This window comes from Stegodyphus dumicola, chromosome 7, assembly GCF_044657685.1.
Source record: "Stegodyphus dumicola isolate Sdum_Otavi_A_Nest chromosome 7, ASM4465768v1".
Classification (NCBI taxonomy): domain Eukaryota; kingdom Metazoa; phylum Arthropoda; class Arachnida; order Araneae; family Eresidae; genus Stegodyphus; species Stegodyphus dumicola.
Genome location: NC_140774.1, coordinates 45777714 through 45800110, shown reverse-complemented (window position 1 = coordinate 45800110; position 22397 = coordinate 45777714). Strand labels below are relative to the sequence as shown.

At 32.5% G+C, this 22397-nt stretch overlaps 1 protein-coding gene across 1 annotated transcript in view; it reads left to right on the top strand.

Annotated features, from left to right (window-relative positions):
- The first annotated feature begins 3619 nt into the window (after window positions 1-3619).
- The window catches only part of LOC118192153 (dual specificity calcium/calmodulin-dependent 3',5'-cyclic nucleotide phosphodiesterase 1-like), a 621234-nt gene continuing 602456 nt past the window's right edge, over window positions 3620-22397 (top strand). The window contains exon 1 of the mRNA XM_085820151.1: window positions 3620-3983. Within this exon, the coding sequence (XP_085676277.1) occupies window positions 3899-3983 (85 nt within the window). The 5' untranslated portion in view covers window positions 3620-3898. The remainder of the gene's footprint in view (window positions 3984-22397) is intronic.

Genomic DNA, 22397 nt, shown 5'->3' with positions numbered 1-22397 from the left:
TATTCTCTTCTAAGACACTGCATTTTGCCTAATTAAACAGACCTGCAAATTGCCTATTCAAAAGGACATCATTAAAATCAAAAGTGGCCTTCTTAATAGTTCATATCTTTAATTTGCTTTTTAATCATGTCTGTAACAGATGTAATTTTCTAATGCATGCGATTTATTGCACATCTGCTGATGTCTTTTATAAATATCAAAAGCATAATTATTACTTAATAAAAAATATTTCTAATGGCATGCACTAAATACCTCAATATAGAATATTTGTTTGTAGGTCACCTAACAATTATATTATTTTTGAAATTAACGATACGGAAACAACGAAATAAATAAATCTACCGTTAACAATAACGTTCTAAAATAGAAAAGAAGAATGAAGATTCCAAAAGAGAGGGTATTAACTTGTACTTCATCACAACTATGTGTATTGTTTAAAAACATGATGGCTGAAAAGAAGCGATTCGAGCTAATTAAGAAAGACTTACGAATTTGGCTACAAAAGTGAGCTCCCTTAGTTCTGTGTCTTATTTTGTTAAAAATGAAAACCATTGTGCAGATGCTTTATTTTTTGATAGGGATAAACGAAACCTTCAATTGCCTGATTGATTTAAAAACTAATTAATTCGTACTCACATCTAGATGTAAATATTCTGTGCCCTTAATAACTGAAATTGTGCATCACGGAATGAAATTACAAATTCTCTTTATCGCATGAGTTAATCCCCTCTTTTTTTAAGCATTCAGTTTTAGCGTCTGTAACAAGAGAAGCGCTTTAAGCATTCTTCTAATATGAACGCTATTCCTATAATAATTCGTATAAAATTGGAAAATTTTTAGGATTAGTTCTTTTTCGGATAATTGAATCATCTTGAAACATAAAGTTTTTTAAAAATGAACTGATGGAGCTCGCAAAGTTCTTAATCCTGGAACAGATTAAATTTTAAAACGTCGGTTTAATTTTCAGCGAATCAATCAACGAACTTTTTGGGGAAGATCAGTTCTAAAAACATTGATTGGATTGGGAATTTATTGCGTTTCCTTCCTTGCATTTTAATTAGTTTGAGACTGAGGAAAAGTGCAGTTCTTTTGAAACGAGATGGGATTAGAATTGGGAATTTATGTTATTTCCGCATTTTTATTCATTACACGCTTTCCCAACATTCAATATCTAGTTTTGATTTTAGTTTCTGATAACTCAATCCATTAACCGTGTAGATACATTAGGTTATTTCGAAGCAATAAAGATGAAAAATGAGCAACGGCTTCGCCGGGACTCGAACCACGGACCTCTTTAATATGCGTCGAGCATGCTGACCACTACATCACGAAGGCGGGAGAAATACCTTATTATCCCCCCTTTTAAAGGGCGACTGGGGTTTTAGGGGACTCAGTCGCCAAATCCTGGTGGTGAAGAATCATCATTCCCGACCTTTTAGTTCGAGCGCCACTGTAGTTTATTTGGAAGCAGGAGACATGAAAAATGAGCAATGTCCTCGCCGAGACTCGAACTATGGACCTCTCCAATACGCGTCGAGCGTGCTGACCACTACAGCACGAAGGCATGTTAAGAAGGCGGGAGAAATACCTTATAGCCGAGTATAAGTTTTATACTGTTTCCCTTGTGTAGCACATTCCTTAGAAAGTCCTCCACGAAAGTCCTTCTCCATAAATATGTTTCCTCCATGCAAGCATTGTTATATTTAATACATTTGAATTCTCTGTCGATACTTTTTTTTTCTATTTCGTCATGTAGCTGAGTTCTAAATCTCAGAAACAATAATCTGTATCATTTTTTATTTAATGAAATAAAAAAATTAACCTTCCTTTTAATTTTTTAACGTCGTTTTGTCTGGTTTTCTACATTTAGAGAAGCTCATGAAGTCAATGTAGATAAAAGTAGGCTTAACGTATGGAGGCTTTTTTTTAAGCAGAACTTGGCTGATAATTATTTTACAGGTAGGATAAACTACAAATATTCGATGCAACTTTCTCGATCACTAGGATGCGATATGGGCAGCAATTGTATCTACGCAATCAATGCAACACTACTAGAAACAAAATTTATATGCACATCTGTTATGCATTTTGTAATGCTAAAGTAATTCAAAAGAATATTTTACTGCAGTTTTGCAAACATTTATTATAGTCAATGCATTTAAATGTTTATTTTTTAATTCTCGGTTAAAAATACAAATTTTAGTCCAGTTTGACTTGAATAGAAACAGGCTATGCTTTTTTCCAAGGCCTTTTTATAAGTATTTTTCTGATTCATTTTATTGCTTTTTCTGTGCTTGAAATAGAAATGAGTTGTGCATTTAAAAAAATATATATATTATTTCATTGTATAATTTTGTTCAAAAATTGCTTTTTTGTTTTTGTGAACCGAGATGAACGTAGAAGAAATAGTACCTTTAAATCGACAAACGATAGAAGTTTATATGGAGGTTTTTTAGGCCTTTGACTAAAAAATAAAGATAAAAGCATTAAGATATACACAACACTCTGTAAAAGATGCATACTAGAATAGACATGCATTCTAATGTAATGAATTTTAATGGAAATTTCAATCTGTATTTTTTGAAACATAATTAAGTTGCTTTGATAATTAATTGTTATTTAATCGTTGAAATCAAAAGACATGAGGGCTACCTACTCAAGGAAAAAGATGACTTTGCGAATGCTTTTCAAATTTAAATCGGCATGTATTCACTTTACAAATAGGGAAAGCCCCCGGAAATGCCCCTGAAGCCTATTCATTCTTTGAGTTTGTTAATCAAAAATTCGTTAAAGTATTACAAAATATGAAATCGATAATAAAACAAATTCAAAATTAAGGCATTGAAATGCTCATATTCGGGGGAGAATTACGTTATTCAGAATTTGATGGTTCTAAGTACCGTTACATACATTTATACGGATTCTTCATTATTTAATTTCTTTAAATATAAGACAGGGCGATAATATTTGGTGGCAACAATTTGAGAAGTAAAACGCACGTTTAAAGTTTTCGACGCAAAATGCCAAAACGGAATGAATAGGCCTTTGGGATAATAATATATTCAATTATGTTTAATTTCTGGATTATTATTCTGTTTAAATGAATTTCTTATATGACTTGAGTTTTCAAGACGTATTTTATGAAATGTAAAATCACGTAACCGAAGAACTCATAACTTAGAGTTCTAAACGATGCTTTCATTAGAAACCTTTCAAACACAGTGTAACACAGGTTACCTTATAACGCAGATTTAATTCTGGCGCCACAGCGAGCGTTATTACGAAGGAGATTTCCTTAACTTTTTAAAATTTGTGTTGAAATAATACACAGTGCACAAATGAAAACAGTGTAAATTTTAGCCACCTAAAATTATAATAAATTTACTCCTTAGCTCTTCCTACCTGTTTTTCCCTCATCCTGAACTTTTATGCCACATAACACACGATACGCGTTCTAAAGGTCAAATCCCTGACGAAATACAACTTCAAGTTTCTCTGTCACCCTCCTCCTCTCCTTTCTCTTCTGTTCAGCTCCTTTACACTTGCACTTCGGGACGCGACGCCCCCTGGTGGAACCGAAAGCCGCACGCGCTTATTTCCGTTTCTCTGTATGTGTCAGTCGTTGTCTAGAGAGCGAGGCATCATCTGAACTTCCAACACACACAAGTGCTTCGGAGGACGCAAATAAAAATAAAATAAAAACAAGGAATTGTCACCATTGAGGCAAAAGTGTGGCAAAAATATAAGCAAAACCGCAGCTCCACCATGCGGAAGAATTTAAAAGATGTGAAGAACATCATCTACCGGCTTATTTGAAAAAAGGAGTTTTCTTTTTCTATTTTGTTTTCGCGGTTCGAAAAGTGGATTTTATTTTTTAAATTCATCGTGTTGTTTAATTATGTCGCAATACAGGAAGGAAGGAAGACAAGTGAAGAAGTGCAAGAGTGCTACATTTCAGTTGGACGGGTTTTGCTACACTATCGGTGAGAAAATCTTTCCGTAATTATTACATTTAATAAGTGTTAAGCGCAAAATTTTGTTTTATTTGTGTGGAGACTATTGTTTTACAAATGCAATCTTGACGATTTAAAAATGATGCTGAGCAAGTTTTTTAAATGTTTTACAAATATTTTGTTAATATTGCACAAAATTCAAAGAGTTCTTTTTCTTTTAAAATTTTAATTATTTTGATTTGCTGATATTATGCGAATGATAATGCAAATAATTATTTCCTTAAATTAATTTTGCTTTCATCCGAGTGCAACGTGACTGTTTATTTAAAGTGTGCAAGTATTCCAATTCTTTAAAGAATAATTTTAATCAGTTGTTTAAGAAATATGTATTTGGGCCGTTCGAAAAGAATGCATTATAAATTTTGCATGCACTTTTTGGTAAATATTTGAATATTAATATACTAAATGCAAGCAATAATTTACTCCTTAGGAAAAACACTCGTCAATTTACAGGATTAAAAGTTAAACCGAATAGTTTTTCTGTCTTACCAAATCAATTTGCGTTATTCGTGTTTTAAAACGATGGAACTAAATGTGTAATCGTTTCTTCTATTAATAAAAGGAAAGAAGGAGGAAAAAGATATAAAGTTGCAGAATTTAATTTCAGTATGCAGATGAAGACGATGAAATTCTATTTTAGGTTATGCAGATGAAATTCGAATATAGAGTGGTAATAATTTCAGAGATTAACAGTATGCATTTCTCGAGAATGCCACACTGTTGAAGCTATAAGGTATTTCTAGCCTTCCGAGCGTGCCTCCGTAGTGTAGTGGTTCTGCACGCTGGGCCGGTATTCCAGACATCCGTGGTTCGATTCTCGGCGAAGGCGGTTGCTAATTTTTCATCTCTCCGGCTTTCCCAATTATCCTAATGTCTCTACACTGGCGCCCGAACTAAAAATAGTGGTAGGTGATGATTCTCTACCATCTGGATTTGGCGATTGGGTCCACTAAAAACCCCAGTCGCCCTTTAAAATGGGGAGTATATAAGGTATTTCTCCCGCCTTCCTAGCATGCCTTCGTGGTGTAGTTTTTCTGTACGCTGGACCGGTATTCCAGAGGTCCGTGGTTCGATTCTCGGCGAAGGCGGTTGCTAATTTTTCATCTCTCCGGTCTTTCCGATCATCCTAATGTCTCTACAAAGCAACCGAATGGAGTTTGCAACAACACGATTTACTTCAGAAAGCATAAGACAGAATGATTAGCAGAATCTTTTGCTAGAATAATCCTACTGCTTGAAGAACAGAGTCTTGAGTCCGATTCTGCAGAAATTCATAGGAAATGATGAGAAAATTTACGGGAATATGAGGTATAAGTTCACATCCATATTTAAAATGTTACGACAAGTTCAATCAAAAAAAAGTTAAACTAGCAAATAAAAGAAAGAAAACATTTCTTTAAATAGAAACATCGAGTGAAGCAAGTCCAGGTAAGCCTAACTGCATCACATCTACCAGTTTAATTTTCAATCTAATCCTTATATAATTATATGCTTTTTATTTCGAAATTTTATGTTTTCTTAAAATGAAATAGTCGCATAATATGGAGTCATTAATTCCTTCTTACATTAAATGAAGTGTTCCTATTCTATGGAACTGATAATTTCATAACATCATTAAGAATCTCTGAAATTTAATTTTCGTTCAACACTTATTTAATTTAATGTAATATCAAATACATTTTATATATAATACATCCAATTGATAATTACGATTATTTGCAGCATTAACATAATTAGTGAACAAGTTTTTAACTCCATACGTTATGTATCTCAGGACAGAAAAGTTGATTTTTAATTACCTGTTCGTGCATTTTTTTAAAATCCTCTTCATACAGTCGGTTTTAATTATTTGTATTGTTGTGCATTAGAACTTGCATATTGTTGTGTTGCATTCATGCGCCTTAAGAGATACTTTTTCTAATTATTTGCATATAATTCAGATTTATAAAGATATATATTTTAACAAAAGATGTTTCAATACCTTATTTCATATATCTTAGTACAGCATAGTGCCCTGCTTAGCAACGTGAGTTTTGGATCTATTTCCGAACTTAAATTATTCGAAAAAACAGGCTTGACAAGTCATATGAATTCAATCTGTAATTCATGTAATTTATAATATAACCATTTAATTTGACTTATAATGCCATATGTTTATTATATATTACAATTTTTATTTCAGTTTCTTCTTTACAGATGTTTTTATGACATAAGCATATTTTGTAATGCCATAGAAATAAATTGAACTAATTTGCCAATCATCTAAAGCTATCGTTTAGCGTGCTTTTGGGTTTACTACTATCGTAGCTTCCCTTTTCTATATCTTCTTCCCTTTCCTCTAATATGGTTGAGCACATTGCATATATTCGTGACATTATTTACTAAACTAATTTCAAACGGATCTTCAGTTTTCCTTAATTAATTTCTATATTTTGCATTTTTTATATAATGTCATAACTTTCTAGCACTTTATATCAAATATTTCCTTTAACATTACTGCCTAAGTCCCTTCCTTGTAATCACTTGTAATTTTACTTTATGTTATCTCTTTATGTAGCATATAGACTATACATGGTAGTAATGAATATCGAATTTTTCTCAGATATGCTCGATTGGATCTATTGCTATAGTTGATAAAAATAAGCACATAATCAAACGTTAGACTCATTCTAATGACATAGAAAAGTAATTCAGATCTATAATAGAAGGCACAAACAACCGCCAGTACCTAAGACATTAATACATATGTGATTTTCTAAAATCTCTTACGAAGAACGTTTTAGAAAGAATTTTATAAAACATTTAAATTAACTAAGCAATACATATTTAGAGAATTAAAGGACAATGTAACCTATCATCAGACAAAGGCATGCTAATAGCTTTAAATACATCATAAATATAATGTGATTATATTTTTAATTAGAGGAACTAAAGAGAGTATATATGTATAATGTGAATATAATGTAATTATATTTTTAATTAGAGGAACTAAAGAGAGTAAAGGAAGAAACGGTTGTGTCTTAATAAGATAGAAATTAAATGATAATGAATAAATAGTAAATCGAATAAAATATGCATCTAATAAAATTTCATGAAATGCAGACTGCTCAAATGTTCCCTTAGTTAGAATATTTATGTTTAATTCATCTGCTCGATTTGTGTGTATTTGTTTGCTGCGAAATAGCAGGCATGTGATTTAAGTTCCTTAAACACGCGAAAATTTTGCTTTATTATTTGTATAAATGTTCAAATATGAACTCAAACAGACTTATTGATGAATAAAATTTGATGGAGGAAAATATGCTAGTGAAACATTACTTTAATCGCATATTTCCTGCATCGCGTTTTGGCTTCCAAGAGTAGAACACATTAGTAACCTATCGAGTTTTTGAAAAGGAAAACTTTATGAGATGCCTTCTTTGAAACGTGTGATAATAATAAGTAAAACGAAAGGAAACACTTTTTATGCTATTGTTTATACGAGAGCAAATTACAGACAGTTGAACACACCGATGTTCCTTATTAAAGAATGTATAAAATTCTGTTAAATTTTTGTTTTGGTAATTTTTTAACATGTCATTAGACTGCAGATTCACTTGTAATGAAAGTTGGGAATCTTTTATTTAATTTAACCTTAAATAATTTATTTAGCACTTGGTCAGAGTCCAAAAAACGCTATTAGAGATGAGATTAATTTAGAAAACATATTCACTGCACCAAACGTGTGCGAACGGAGACTTCCTTTTCTTATGTTCATTCTTCACCGCTCGTATACAATAACATACACCTGTAAGGTATTTTCTTCTTTATGGCTTCTTTCGTAGTATAACTGGAAAGCACATCCGACTAGCAATCTAAAGGTCCGGAATCCGAGACCCGGCGAGGACACTGAATATTTTTTCACGTCTCCTGCTGCGAAATAAACGTATGATTACGGCTCATTAGCGGAAAAAATTAAAGGAACAGCTGTAAAAGCTCTCGTAAGTTGAATTATTTTGTAGCTAAGAACATGGAACTTGCACGAGATCTTTATTTCATCAAACCTGACATATATTCAAAATGCAAAATTGCCTATTTATGCAAAATAAATAAATCGAAATAAGGACATAGGAAATGGAATGTAAAGTGGGACACGGAAAAACTGTTGTTACAATTTGTTAGACCCCCTAACCATTTTGACATAAAAGAACCTCATCTGTGTGTTTCAGCATTTATAGTTTCACTGGGAAAAACTGCAGGTCAATGCAGCCAAACAAAATGATGTTGTCAGCATCATGCTTCCATCAGCTTTTCATCGATGTTTCATGGACGATTTGACACATTGATGTGTTTTACTTCCTTCAGATTGTAAGAATTCTGAAATAATCCTTTAACTCAAAATAAGATTCATCATTAAGAAGAATTCGGCTCTGGTTGATGGTACTTCACGATTTTCCCAGCATCTCTATAACCGGCCGCTTCAGTTAGTGCGAAACAAGTCATGGGTTTTTTTCGAATACAACCTTCTTTTATGTAGCCTGTCACTCATGGTATATGCCGTCCTTGATTTAAGAATTTGAAGCACCCCCTTGTGCAACACTGTAAGTACCGGAAAAGCGGGTTCAAAAACTTGAATACTTCTGTGTCGCGAAAGTACATCCCGTTAAAACGTTTTGCGTCGACACTGAGCTACAGTCCAAATACCTGTCTTTTGATTTCATTTAACAGAGTTAAGATAAAGCACTTTTTTACAGTTGTTCCTTTCATTCTTGCCGTCATTATAAAAGCACATAAACGGGCTTCATTCCTCCTGAAGAATAGCAAATAATTTCATATTCTACTTATATTCTTTCAGTTAATATATATATATATATATATATATAATAAAAGTAACTGGAAGCAAATCGGTCTTACCTAGGAAAGTTGTTTTCTTTTTAAAACTGCAAAATGTTTTCGAACATCACAGACAAGACAAACAATGGGGCAGCAAACTCTGCTCTAAATAATGATTATTTTTTTATTCAAACCCGCTTAGGCACATACAGATTTAGCAGGTTTATAAAATATCTGAGTTTAAATTTTTAATGATATCTTACTCTATTTAAACGTTCGTAGGGAAAAGCCATTCCATCCTAAATTACTGTCAGCTATAAAATCTAAATTTTTCTTATAAAAATGAACGAAAAATCTGCTTGTGTATCCCGGAAATATATCCAAGTGCTTGATTTGTTAAAAGAAGCGTGGTATCTTAACTAAAAGCAATGTTAAATTACAAAACAATTAAATCGAATCCGATATTTTGCAATAATGTTAAGTACAAGTAATGTGCAATAAATGGTGCATTAGTCAGTCTAATTGTTTTATTAGCTTACATAAATCGTCCAAACTCCTCGCATTGTTAAGAACTCACATGCAGAAAAAGTTACTAATAACGTTTCCTGTATACGAAAGTACTACTCAACATAGTTTCCATTTAAGGTATTTGACCATCGTTGAAGTCAGTTCTCGAATTCTCTTTGGAAAAATCCAGCTGTGCAGTGTTTTACTCATTTAAAGCTAATTTATCTCAACTACGTCAGCATATCGTTGTTCCCATAAGATAGATTTTGACTGTATCGAAAATGTAAAAGTCTTACTCTTCAAGACATGGACTGTACAATCGACAGAGAACCAGTTTGTCTTGTCCAGTTTTTTAATCGCTTTATTTGTTTCCCAAGCTGTGAGGAAAGAGCGCACATTTATGAAGGTCCAAGCTCCTGTTTTTACTGGTCAAAGCACAGCCGTGTTTCAAGAAATAAGGGAGAATGATGTCCTTGTTATTCCCCTAGAAAATAATCACCATCAAACGTATTGATTATTTTCTAGCTATTGAACATTTTAGGATCTATAGAAAAGGAATGACGCTATTTCTTTTACAGGTTATTCATCTATGAATTATACAGTTACGCCTATATTATATCTCATGTGTCTTTATTGGCTTCAAAATTTCCAGCGAATGCGAGATAATAACTGTTTTGTTTTTCTCTTTTATATCTGAGTTCATTTGCCGCATTAGTCAATTTGTATACATTTTGCGGTACCTTAAGACCATCTTTTGCATTGAATTTCTACCTTTGAGCATTTGCATAAAATCATCTTGGACTGTCTACTCGAATCGGTTCTTTCACCTGTTAAGGATTTGTTTCCATGGTTGCAACGGATGACTTCCCGCTGCGTAGTTTATCTTCATTCCTGGTTTTTCCTTCTTTAAACTTCTTCATCCATCTGTACACAATGTTGTTGTCAGTGACACTTTGTCCGTTAACATATTGTTGCCTTCTGTTGATTTCGGAATAACTGCACCCATCTTTTGCTGGAAAATCAATACTGGTAGGTTGTTTACATTTTACATCCATTTTATTTTCATTGCAGTAAACAACTGTACAGATTAGGAGTTGCTCCCATGGATCGAGTTTTGAGGATATGTAATTTGATTTAAAATGTTAAATGTGCTTTAGCATTACTTTTAGTATGACTCATTATCAAAAACAAAACGAAAAATATGTATCTATAAAACCTTATCACGTACATCAAATGCAAGATACGTGTTCGTTATCCAGGGCGCTTTGATTGTTAACACAAACTAACTGCTTTCCATGACAACAGGTTGCGTTCGGATGATATTAATGTCTTTGTGGCATTGAAGTTTATAGCATCTGCCAAGCCATAAGCCTTGTGGGAATATATCTATTAAAAAAAGAAGGGCGTGAGACTTTCTGTGTCCATCCTTCCATAATTCTGAAATGGAGTTTATAGATAGAGACAGCTTTACTTATATAGGCTGATTCGGTTATTACTTTAACCGAATCAGCCTATTATTTCCTCTTGTCTTATCGATGAATTAACAGAAACTTCATTATAAAAGCAACGACACATGAAGGATACAGTTTTCGATATATATTCTTAAAAAAAAAATAATAAGGACTATTTTATTTGGCATTCATATATATAAAACGTATATATTGCTTATAAGCATCACTCATCGTGGCTAACGTTTTCATGATCAAATGCTCAGTTATGGCTGTTAAAATTTCATTGATTAGCAAATTCATTAGCGAGATCAATAAGTGTTTAATCAGCATCTCAACATATAGCACCAAATTTTGCCTTAAGGTACTAAGAATTAATTTGGGATTCGTCGGCTCGCTGCTTACAAGCGAAAATGTAGAAGTCTCTTCTGTTGCATTGAAAGTCTCTTCAATTACAAAGATAAGCACGGTGATGCCGAATATTTAAGCCTAATCATGTTAAACATAAACATTGTGGAACGAATGGTATGGTTACCCCCAATTCCGTCGTTGGGTTATATACCGTAAAGAACAGCATTTAGAATAAATGGATTCTAACAGCTCTATTTCTTAAAAGGAACTACAATACTAATGATTTCTAATGAATATACAAATAAAAAAATAAATTAATGTTTCCAAGAAGAGATACGCTTTTGAACCTGCATTTTAAAATTTACCAAATTCATTCCTAAACTTAAATGAAATTTCTAAAATACCGCAGTTATTTTAAGGAAATCTGAAAATAATCCTTCTTTTTCAAGTACGTAGTCTTAGCCATTTTGCCGTAAATTTCTCAATGAAATGCAAAAGAAATACGTCAAGTGAATGGCAAAAAAGGAACAGAATTCTAATGCCGTCTATACAAAAAAATAGGTAGGGAAGGCTTAAGAATTACGAAAGAAGATCTGTTGTTCGTTGTAAAACGCAGGACTGGAATCAGATTATTACACTGTAGATGGTTGACTCTGATGAATGAAGAAGCTCTCTAGAAAATCATATTCTGTAGAAAAAGATGATTAGTATTATTATTATTGAGGAGAAGGTAATTTTAGCTGACGTTCATATTGTTACAAATTCTGTACATATATAAATAATCAAATTACTTTTTGAAAAAAAAATTGAAATAATTTTAATCAAATTGCTGTGTTTTTTGTGAAATGTAACACGAAAAATCTGAAAAAAAGGCGAAGCTTGCCGGAAAAGTAAGAATACAGGGGCAAGTCTGTTTAAATCAATTACATGAATTCAATTACAATCACACAGGGACTAGACCAAATTGTCGCTAAATTTTGCGACAAAACTGAGTCGCCAAAAGCATCGCCATGATAGCGATATCTCGCCAATTTAGCGAGACCGTCATTTACTCAATGTTAAATAGACTTGCCTCCGTATTCTTACTTTTCCGGCAAGCTCCGCTTTTTTCAGATTTTTTTTCAGAAAGTTAGAATACAGAGGCAAGTCTGTTTAAATCGATTACATGATTTCAATTACAGTTTCCATTACAATCACACATGGACTAGACCAAATTGTCGCCACATTTTGCGACAAAAATGAGTCACCAAACCATCGCCATAATAGCGCTATCTCGCCAATTTAGCGAGATCAGTCATTTACTCAATGTTAAACAGACTTTCCTCTGTATTCTTACTTTTCCTTCAAGCTTCTCCTTTTCCAGATTTTTCATGTTACATTACACAAGAAACACAGCAATTTGATTAAAATTATTTATATATGTGCAGAATTCGTAACAATATGAACATTAGCTAAAATTACCCTCTCCTCAATAATAATAATAACAATAATAATAATAATAATAGTAATCTTTTTCTACAGAATTTGATGTTTTAGAGAGCTTCTTCATTCATCAGAGTCTACCATCTACAGTGATAATAATCTGATTCCAGTCCTGTGTTTCGAGGCAAGTCTGTTTTACATTGAGTAAATGACTGTCTCGCTAAATTGGCGAGATATCGCTATCATGGCGATGGTTTTGGCAACTCATTTTTGTCGCAAAATTTGGCGACAATTTGGTCTAGTCCCTGTGTGATTGTAATGGAAATTGTAATTGAATTCACGCAATTGATGTTACATGTAGCTGTAACCGTTTTTGGACCTCATATACCTTCCAATAATTTCGAGAAGTACTACAGATTTCTCGGCGTCCAAGGGAAAATTAAGTAAGAGCGGATGGAGAATAAGTTTCGGAGTAGAAGTTGTTACTTGAGAAGAATTCGGAGTATTGACATATCCGGTGAGAGCTTCTCCTTTTAGATGCGTTTTGTATTGCACTGTATTTAACGTGATTAGTAATTTGAAGTGTCTGATGATTTGATACAAACCACGCATGCGCACTTTAGACGATAGGAGCGCGTTTTTGCCTCTCTGTCACGTGACAGTTTCGAAATTATAAAACATGAAGAGAATGTCAGGATAATGGATGTTATAAGCTGTACGCCAGCGGAAGGTTATGCTAATTTAACGTTATGTAAACTATACTTGTTTTGTTCGTGTTGTAATAAAGTCTTCGTCCTATTCGTGCGTTTGCTATATGAAAATGCCCACATCACGTTCATTTTAAATATATCTAGAACCCACCTCAAGACAGATATACGTCTAAAGTGTAACTACTGTTCGTTCTCTGTGATACTGAGACGAGCTGTACGAGTATTTCCGTGGAAAGTTCCAAAACTGCAAAGTGTTTCTTCTGGCAAAATAAATTTTATCGCGCTATCATCGATTCTGTGCGCATTCAATCTATTACGAACCCCTACGCACCCGTACGCGGAAGTCACACTTTCAGCCTTAGAGGGCATATACTTAATTTTCCATCGGTTTATATTGTGGTCCAGTTTCCGTTAATTCATAAACATTAACTGATTTTCTGACATCTTTTGTACGCTCAATGTAGTTTGAATTTTCAACTGCTATTGCACTCGGAATTTGTATGTACGAAAGAGTACTGTATGGTATTGTAGAACAAAAGCTTACTATAGAACAAAGTGAATCGCGTTGTTCTTTTATGCAACCAGCAACTATTCTGGTAGGCTTAAAACATTGCGTCCTTCGATGTGCATTGTATGCCTTTCAGTAGATCGTATTGGTACTTCATACATTTATAACAATGAAAACCCATATGGCTCGCGTTTTAAATGTACTCTTTTGGAGCTCTCTTTATGAAGAGAAGTAGTCAAGCCTTTTGAAGTGCGCCGCCATAAAGGCAAAAGTGACAAGTAGCGAAGTTACTAGAGCTGTTGATGACTGATGCTGTGTAGTCAGAGATGAAAAGAGTGAATTGTGCATGGATGATATCTAAATTAGTTATGTCTTGTGACTGCGCAATATAATGTCATTAGAAAAAACTATGGACTGTAGCATGATAAAAGAATTATATGATAGAAGGTAAGTAAAAATTAACTGATAGAGTTCACAGTGGCGTATAGAAAGCAAATAAATTTCGATAATATGAAACAGCATATGATATAGAACAATTAGGTTACTTTGATGCTGGAGAAATAAAAAATGTGCAGTGCCCTCGCCGGGACCTCTCGAATATGTGCCGAATGAGCAACCGTTACATCACGAAGGCACGCTGGAAGGAGGGAGAAATTCGGCGGGTCGGGCTGCACCCACTAATACATCATTATAAGGGTACATCTGGGAGTTGAATGAAAAATGAAGGGGAGATGCGTATCCTTTTGGTATCTACTCCAAGTGAAGTTACACTGCAAAAGGAAAAGCTTATTGCTGGTAGAACAGCAGGGAATTGATGACTGCTTGTACAAGGGGTTTCTTCGAAACGAAGTATACCTGATAGATTTTTCCTAAAACCTCAAGCATTAAGATTTAATAAACTTCTTGATGATGATGATTCATACAGATGACTGTGATGATCACTCTAACTCTCACTCTTCAGACAGATGGCTCTCGTGACAGGAAAGCTTGAAATAGACTCTTCCAGGTGAATTGTATCTGTTGATTTCAGTGTTCCTTGTGAATTTTTAATGTAACTAAAAACACGTGATTGAAGATTATGAATATAGTGATAAACATACATACATTTGCGATTAGCCTATTCGAAGTCAGAATCACTTCAAACATGAAATCACTGAGCAATGCTAATGCTTAGATTACCAATAAAATATTTTAAATAACGCTTGGAAGCGAATGAATGCCATCTGTTAGGCGACATTTACGAGTGGAATAAAATGTGCTGGTTCTTTTTGACAGTTGTGCTTATCATCGATTTGATAGCAATGTAACCGCAATATTCTTATCCAAGAAGACCATTTCTTCTATTTAGCTACTCAACATGTTATAATTCAAAATTTCAGAGTCCATTATACTGCCGGGCTGTTTAGCGTCATACGGATTAAGTTACATAGATCCTGAAAACAGCATCGTTAGAAGATGTCACATTATATAGTAGTTGTTTTGGTTGGGGCTAACGTTAGACCTACGTCAGTAGAGAATTGTCGAGGAATAATATGTTAGGAAAGATTCGATAAACCCAGCTGAAACTGAGCATAGAAAACTGCGATTTCAAATCTTGGCCAATTAGTACCTTGGATTTATCTTAGAAACATGTTTAGAATACGAAGGTATTGAAGATAAATGCAAATGCCTAATGTGTCAGTCATCTAAACGAGAAAAAGGTCACCGATCTTGCGAACCAAAATGATTAACATACACATATGTAAGTCCCTATTATTCTGAATATAGCATGCTTGAAATGGGTATTCCCGTGCCAGGTTTTATATTTAACGAAACTGTGCACAAAATAAGTAAGTTAGTGACACGAATATAGTGCCAGTTAGTCTGTGAAAATGTTTCAATATTGCACTTTGCCACTATTAATTAATACGCCTTAAAAGAAAACTCTCAGCAAATTCGTCAAAAGAAATTAATTTGTGTGTGTGTGTGTCTTCTGCATGACTTTCACGCAGAAATACTTACAAAAGACTTAAATTGTAAGTCTTAATTTAAGTTTCTAATTAATTTTATTTCTTATAATATAATCTTAATTTTAAGTTTCTTAATTCTAAGTTTAAATTTTGTCAATACTTACAAAAGACTTAAATTGTAAGTACTTACAAAAGACTTAAATTGTAAGTATTGACTCGCAATTCATAACGCTACAATAATAATGAAATGTTAATAAAATAAGCAAAATCTTTTCTAAAAATATGTTTTAACTAGCATATAGTATTACAGTACTTTATTTACTTTCAGAAATGTATTGTCTATATATATAAAGAAGAATGTCTGTGTGTCTGTTTATTCGCGATTTGACTCCGTCACTGCAATAGCTATCGTCACCAAACTTTCTACAATTCTTTTCTGGGTCCTGGGAAAGATCGACGTCCACTTTCCCCCCCTAAAAAAGCTAAAATCAGAGTTATTAATTAAAAACTCTAAAAACACTAATTTTCGCCCTCATTTTTCCAAGTGGCAACATTTTCGCTCTCTTAAAGATAAAAATGCTTTATATCGAAAAGTGTTGTTATATATATATATATATATATATATATAATAGATATAGATATATACATATATATATAAGAAGAATGTGTGTTTGTTTGTTTGTTCGCGTTATTGATTTCTGATCAACTATGATAAATGTTTTGCCACATTTAATCGACTAAAATTGAATATGGTTGAAATATTGGATGGAACTTTAGCTTTTACTACGATTTGATTAGAAAGACAAAAATAATTAAAAACTGCGTGCCATTGTTGCTGATATAATGAGAGAGAGTTAGTTTGTTTTTCTATAGAAATTTTTGTGGGGGTTCCCTATCGCATCAAACTGAAAAGTGTATGACTATGAATCGTATTTTTTGCGTGGTTAATAGAGCAGAATTAGAGCGATATCGTTTTCTGTTTTTAAATACATTACTCTTAATCTAACTTAACTGGCATCGGGTACTTTCGCTAGTTTCATTATACCGCCGATAGGGTTTAACGCCAGTGTAAAGTATTTCTCCAGCAAGAGCCAATGAACGGGTTTTTCTTGTACGATTTAAGAATCAAATATCAGTTTTTGCATGTTATTCCCTACTAAAACATTTAAAAAGGTAAATTAGTAATCGTAACAGATTTAAAGAAATAAGTACATCCCTAGTTGGAGTTATGATAAAATTTCAAGCGAAAAATGCTACATGCACTTTCTTTTAAATATTTTTAATGAAAATTTTCTGCTAAAAAATATAACTGTATAATTAATTAAATAAATCAGAAATGATTGTGGCACTTTAATAACCGCGAAAAAACATTATCTTAAATAAAATAAATTGAATTTTGGAAAGGAGTTTAACGAGACGTATTTTTTACTCGGGACAGTGAAGCATTTCAGTCTTATTCAGATTAGATTGTTGATTTAATAAATTTTAATTTAATGCTCAGGTCAAAGTATTTTAATCTAATCTAACGCTCCAAGATTTATTAGTGATTTTCTTCACCTTGCTGTTAAAAAAAAAAGAAAACTTAAGAATTTTTTTAATGTTTCATATTTTTTGTTTCTTGCATGCCTTTATTTATCTAATGTAAGAATTCATTACGTTTCATAATCAATTGTTCATGTTTTAGTTAATATATTATGAAATATAAAAATTCATATCGCTTTGCCAGTCTAAAAGCATAAAAAATATTACTTATGAAAGTGCACAAATTTACAAAAAAAAATTGTGTTTCTAATAAAAATCGATAATAATTCTAATAAAATTAGTTAACTATAGTATGGGAAAAAGAGCGTTAACTACTAATAATATTCGATTACATTTGGGAATTGTGCAAAAGTTTTTATATTTTCTACATTATTACTATTATGCAGTTAAAGGAAGCTATAACTATTAAGAAGAGTAAAGTCTATATTGTACTCTTGGCGGGAATTCATTTAGGAATATCTCCATTTCTCTCATTCACACTCTTTCATATAAATTAATTTTTGCCGCGCATTGATAAATATAAAGTCCAAAATTTAATTGGAAAATAAGTAATTATTTCGATTTTTATTTATTTATTTATTCATTTTTAGTTCTAACCTAATTTATTTATTTATTTATTTTTAGTTCTTAGTATTTTAGTTAATTATTTCGATTTTTATTTATTTATTTATTTATTTTTAGTTCTAACCTTTTTCTAACCTTTTTCCTTTCTGTGATTTCTGCATGATGAAATTCCAAAGAAATTAAATGTACCCCTTAACATTTATTTACAATAAATAACAACAACATAAAACAGAATTGAAATCTGAACACTTGTATTCTAACATTTGGAAAACATTTTACCAATAAATAAACAAAACCTTAGTTTATACTTTTACAACTGATATGGATCATTACTCCTCAATATAATTAGAATTAAACTGAAAAAAAAATGAGTTTTTGCTGCGCAAATTCCGACTTTTGGTTTTGCATTTGTGTTTGAGACAAAAATATTATTATAGTTGTAGACTCAAAAGGTAATGGGTGCTGTGCATTAAAACTGTTCGGATTTGTACAGTTAATGTGCTGGGTCTATACCTGTACAGTCAACAGGAAAATTCTGGTGTCCTCTTCAGTCGTACGTTCACATGTATCTATCTGTAAAATAGAATGGAGCAGCTTTCTATAGAGTGCAGAGAAGTTAGTAAAAGCCATTTCATAGAAGCTCAGTTAACCATAATTAGTATTTGTTTTTCTTATACTTGTAAGGATCCTAAGTTTTACTAACGTTTATTTTATCTTAAAATTCTACTATCACTTCTTATTTTCTACTTCTGGCAGGAATTAAATGCTTTAACTTGTTTATGCAAATTGTCTTGCTAACGCCCAAGTACTTAAGTTGTGGCTTTTTGCCAAGAGTGAGGGAGAGAGAAGGAGTTTTAGGAAGCAAGCCGCTTGTCACTGCAATTTTACGAGTTTTCACTCGGTTGCTGATTACCTTTAAGGCCAGAGGTTTAGCCTTCTTGATATTTGCAGACGTATCGTAGTTTCAGCAGCTCGGCGTACTGCATACGTACCTTTTTTAAATAAAGGCCAGTCTTAGTGCTAGACATTTGTATACTAATTTAAAGTTAGCTTTTTTAGTTAGTAGTTTTATATTCTTACGTTCAGACCACAAGTGGTTGGTCTCTGTATTCCGAAGTTCGGAAGTGCCTGTAAAGTATTGAAAATAAAGGGTTTCGTATACCCTACCTGCTTGTGTTATCTACTTCACACCTTCTTGAACATAGCTTGAGTAAGCTCCCTGTTCCTATTCAGGATCATTCATGTTTCCAAAGCAAATCAAGAGAAACACACGTCCTGACATACTTAGTTTGTTGAATGTATCATAAGCAAATTTATTTTTTGTGTTAAGAATGTTAATATAAATTTTAAAAAATGTAGTTGTTCCTGTTTCTAACGTAAATGCAATCTGATATATTGCTTCAATTTCACGTCATGAAGTTGCAAAACAATATAGATTTTTCTCAGATCATTGTTTTAATTCTCAACCAAAATCTCAGGTATTCTGATTATTGGCTTGACATTAACCTAACGTCCTAACTTAGGTTAAAAATATGCGAAGGCGAACTATTGCTCGCACAAAAAGTAAAGATCTGATGATACAGTTAAATTAAAAATAACTCAAAATTTACTTAGACCCCATTCTAAAATTCAATGTAAGAAATCATGCAACACAAGTTTTTGCAAATCCGCTAGTCTTCGAAACGATACGACTAATTCTAACTGCTAAGTCAACTAGACCTTCTGAAGTAGTCTCGTTATCTAATTTCCACTTCTACTCACCCTCAAAAAAAGTCACAATCAGCTAGGACTGCAAAGGCAACCTTCTAAAGACGACAAACATATTCTCAAATGCGAATTAATTCTTCTTAGGATTCATTGTAAGCTACAATTAAAAAAATCGCAATATTTATACTCATTTTTAAATAGCAGAGATTTGCATAAAATATTTTAAACTGTATGAATTTTCGTGATGAAAACTGTTGAATTATTGTGAAAGTCTGATAACATAAAATTTACAGGAAATTAACATAACTGTCACAAAGTATCTGCTATTACTTTGATAAATCTATTATTATTATTATTTCTCCATTTCCCTTACCAAATGGATAAATGGTTGAGGTTGCGGAACACTAGTAGTTTGTTCGAAGTTCCAATCCATAGCAGCTAGGTTGTGAAGCTGCACATGATTTTCCTCGTCTGTAATATAAACATGAACAAATTTATCTTGTACCATTCTCCTCGAAAACATACCTCCCTTTTGTTAGCTCACTCTTTGTGATCGCCAACTAGGCCAAAAGACGGAAGCTTAGAATGTCGTGAGCTTTGATAAATTTTGCATTTGTGTTTCATATTAATAGATACATAATTTCTGAAGCATGCAAAATAATTTTAAAAAATTATCTTACTTAAAATATTATTGCATTTAAACATATTGCACAAAATTAGCATTATTAAACTACTACTTTAAATTGCACGTTGTCTCCCTTTTTTTATAAAGTTACAATATATTCTTTTGATCTGAATTCAGTCTATAGCAGAAAAATCCCGTTTTTTAATGGAAAAGATACGTCATACATTTTTTCCTAATGCAGTACTTTTGCCTTATTATTTTTTATATTCATGGCAACCGTCAGACTCATTTTCTCCATCTGTGTGGCAATCTACACTTGCTGTATAGGAATGCAGTATAATTAATGAAACCCGATCACCCGATCTTGCTGTATAGGAATGCAGTATAATTAATGAAAAATTCTGATGGAGATTAAAAAAAAAACTATCACATATCTGTTACAAAGTAATAATAAAGTTAAATTATTTTAATTTATGAAAGTACTTTCTAATGGCATAGTAATTGTGAAACACGATAGCGAATTTTATTCATAAAGATCGCTATTTTTAACATTTTAATTATTGCAGCTTTTGTTATGTATGTGAAAAGTTAATTAGAACTGATCTAATTAAGATAATGACATGGAGCGAAAAAATGAATTTCTTCTTTTTGCCCAAGGGAATTCGGTGGAAAAAAAGTGTTTTCGCGATCAATATTCAACCTAAGAACAGCTAAGAATTTATGCTATACCATACAATACAATAACATACAAATTATTGTACGCTGTAGAGTAAGGTTGCATGTTACTAAAGATTGCGTGCTGTTTTTTGTACGCTATTCAAATGAATACGCATTCATCGGAAATTATGAAAATAAAGGAAATTTTCATTTAAGGGGCAAATTCTTCTTAAAGTGTTTAATATGCACGTTATACAGATTGACAGTCACATTGCCTAAATGTTGTTGAAAAAGTTCAAAATTTTTTACACTGAGACATCACTTGATTAACATATTAATTTTTAATTAATTTTCTGTTTTTCTTGCTTTTAAGTATAATTTTTATGTGTATTAAAAGAATGTATCTTTTTTCTTAATATGTAAATAATTTTAAAATGGCATTCTTAAAGCTCCTCCAAATGTCATGAGTATGTGGTATTTTCTTGATTATAACTGCCAAATGACACTCTCGCTTTTATACCTTGACTCTTGTTGTTGAAGTATATACACAACCTGAAATCGGATTGATCAGGATCTGGCAAAAATTTCCATGTGTAACGAATGGGAAAACTTTCCTTGTGTACGGAATATTACGTACATAACGCTTAGATGATTCAGTTCTCTGTAATTATCTGTATTTTAGGTCATAAATCATATTATGTTATTTATCAATCGTTAACATTTTTATGTGTTTCATAACTGACCAAATTAACAATCTAATGTTTAACTGCTTTATGCAGAGCTATTGTTTTAATACTCTGCAGACCTGTGAATTTTATTTTAAAATAACAATATTCGATCTGAAGACGTTTACCTACATTTTCCGTTTTCTTTGGATTATTTTTGTAAAAAGAACTTAAGACCGTTCTTTTCACAAAAGCTGCTTTAAACTGCTGCTTTCTACATTGCAATAAATTGGTGCAAATTTTGTTTTATTTTACGGATTGTTATAAAAATGTTATTTTTACTTTAAATCTACTTACCAAAGGGAAATTTGAAGCGATTATATATATATATATATATATATATATATATATATAAAAAAAGAGAAATCGTAAGTATGAATCAACTCAGTCCCAGCATATTATGTCTGAGAAATGTAAATAACTATGTAAGAGCATAAATCTTGCAGAGTCATTAAATTTTTTGAAAAAAGGAAATCAAAGAAATGTGCAACACCCTCGCCGGTGCTCGAACCTGGAACTCTCGATACGCGCCGAGTGTGTTACCTGTTATATCATGGAGGCATGCCGGAAGGCGGGACAAACCCCTTTTATAGGGCGACTGGGGATTAGGGGACTCCATCGACAAATCCTGGTGATTAAGAATCATCATCCACCACCTTTTTAGTTCGGGCACCACTGTAGAGACATTAGATTTTTTTGAAGCAGGAAGACGTGTCAAATGAGCGATGCCCTCGCCGGGACTCGAACCAGGATCTCTCAAATATGCGTCGAGTGAGCTAACCGTAACACCACGAAGGCATGCTGAAAGGAGGGAGAAAATAATCAAAATTGTGCAGAAATTATGACATACTAATGTG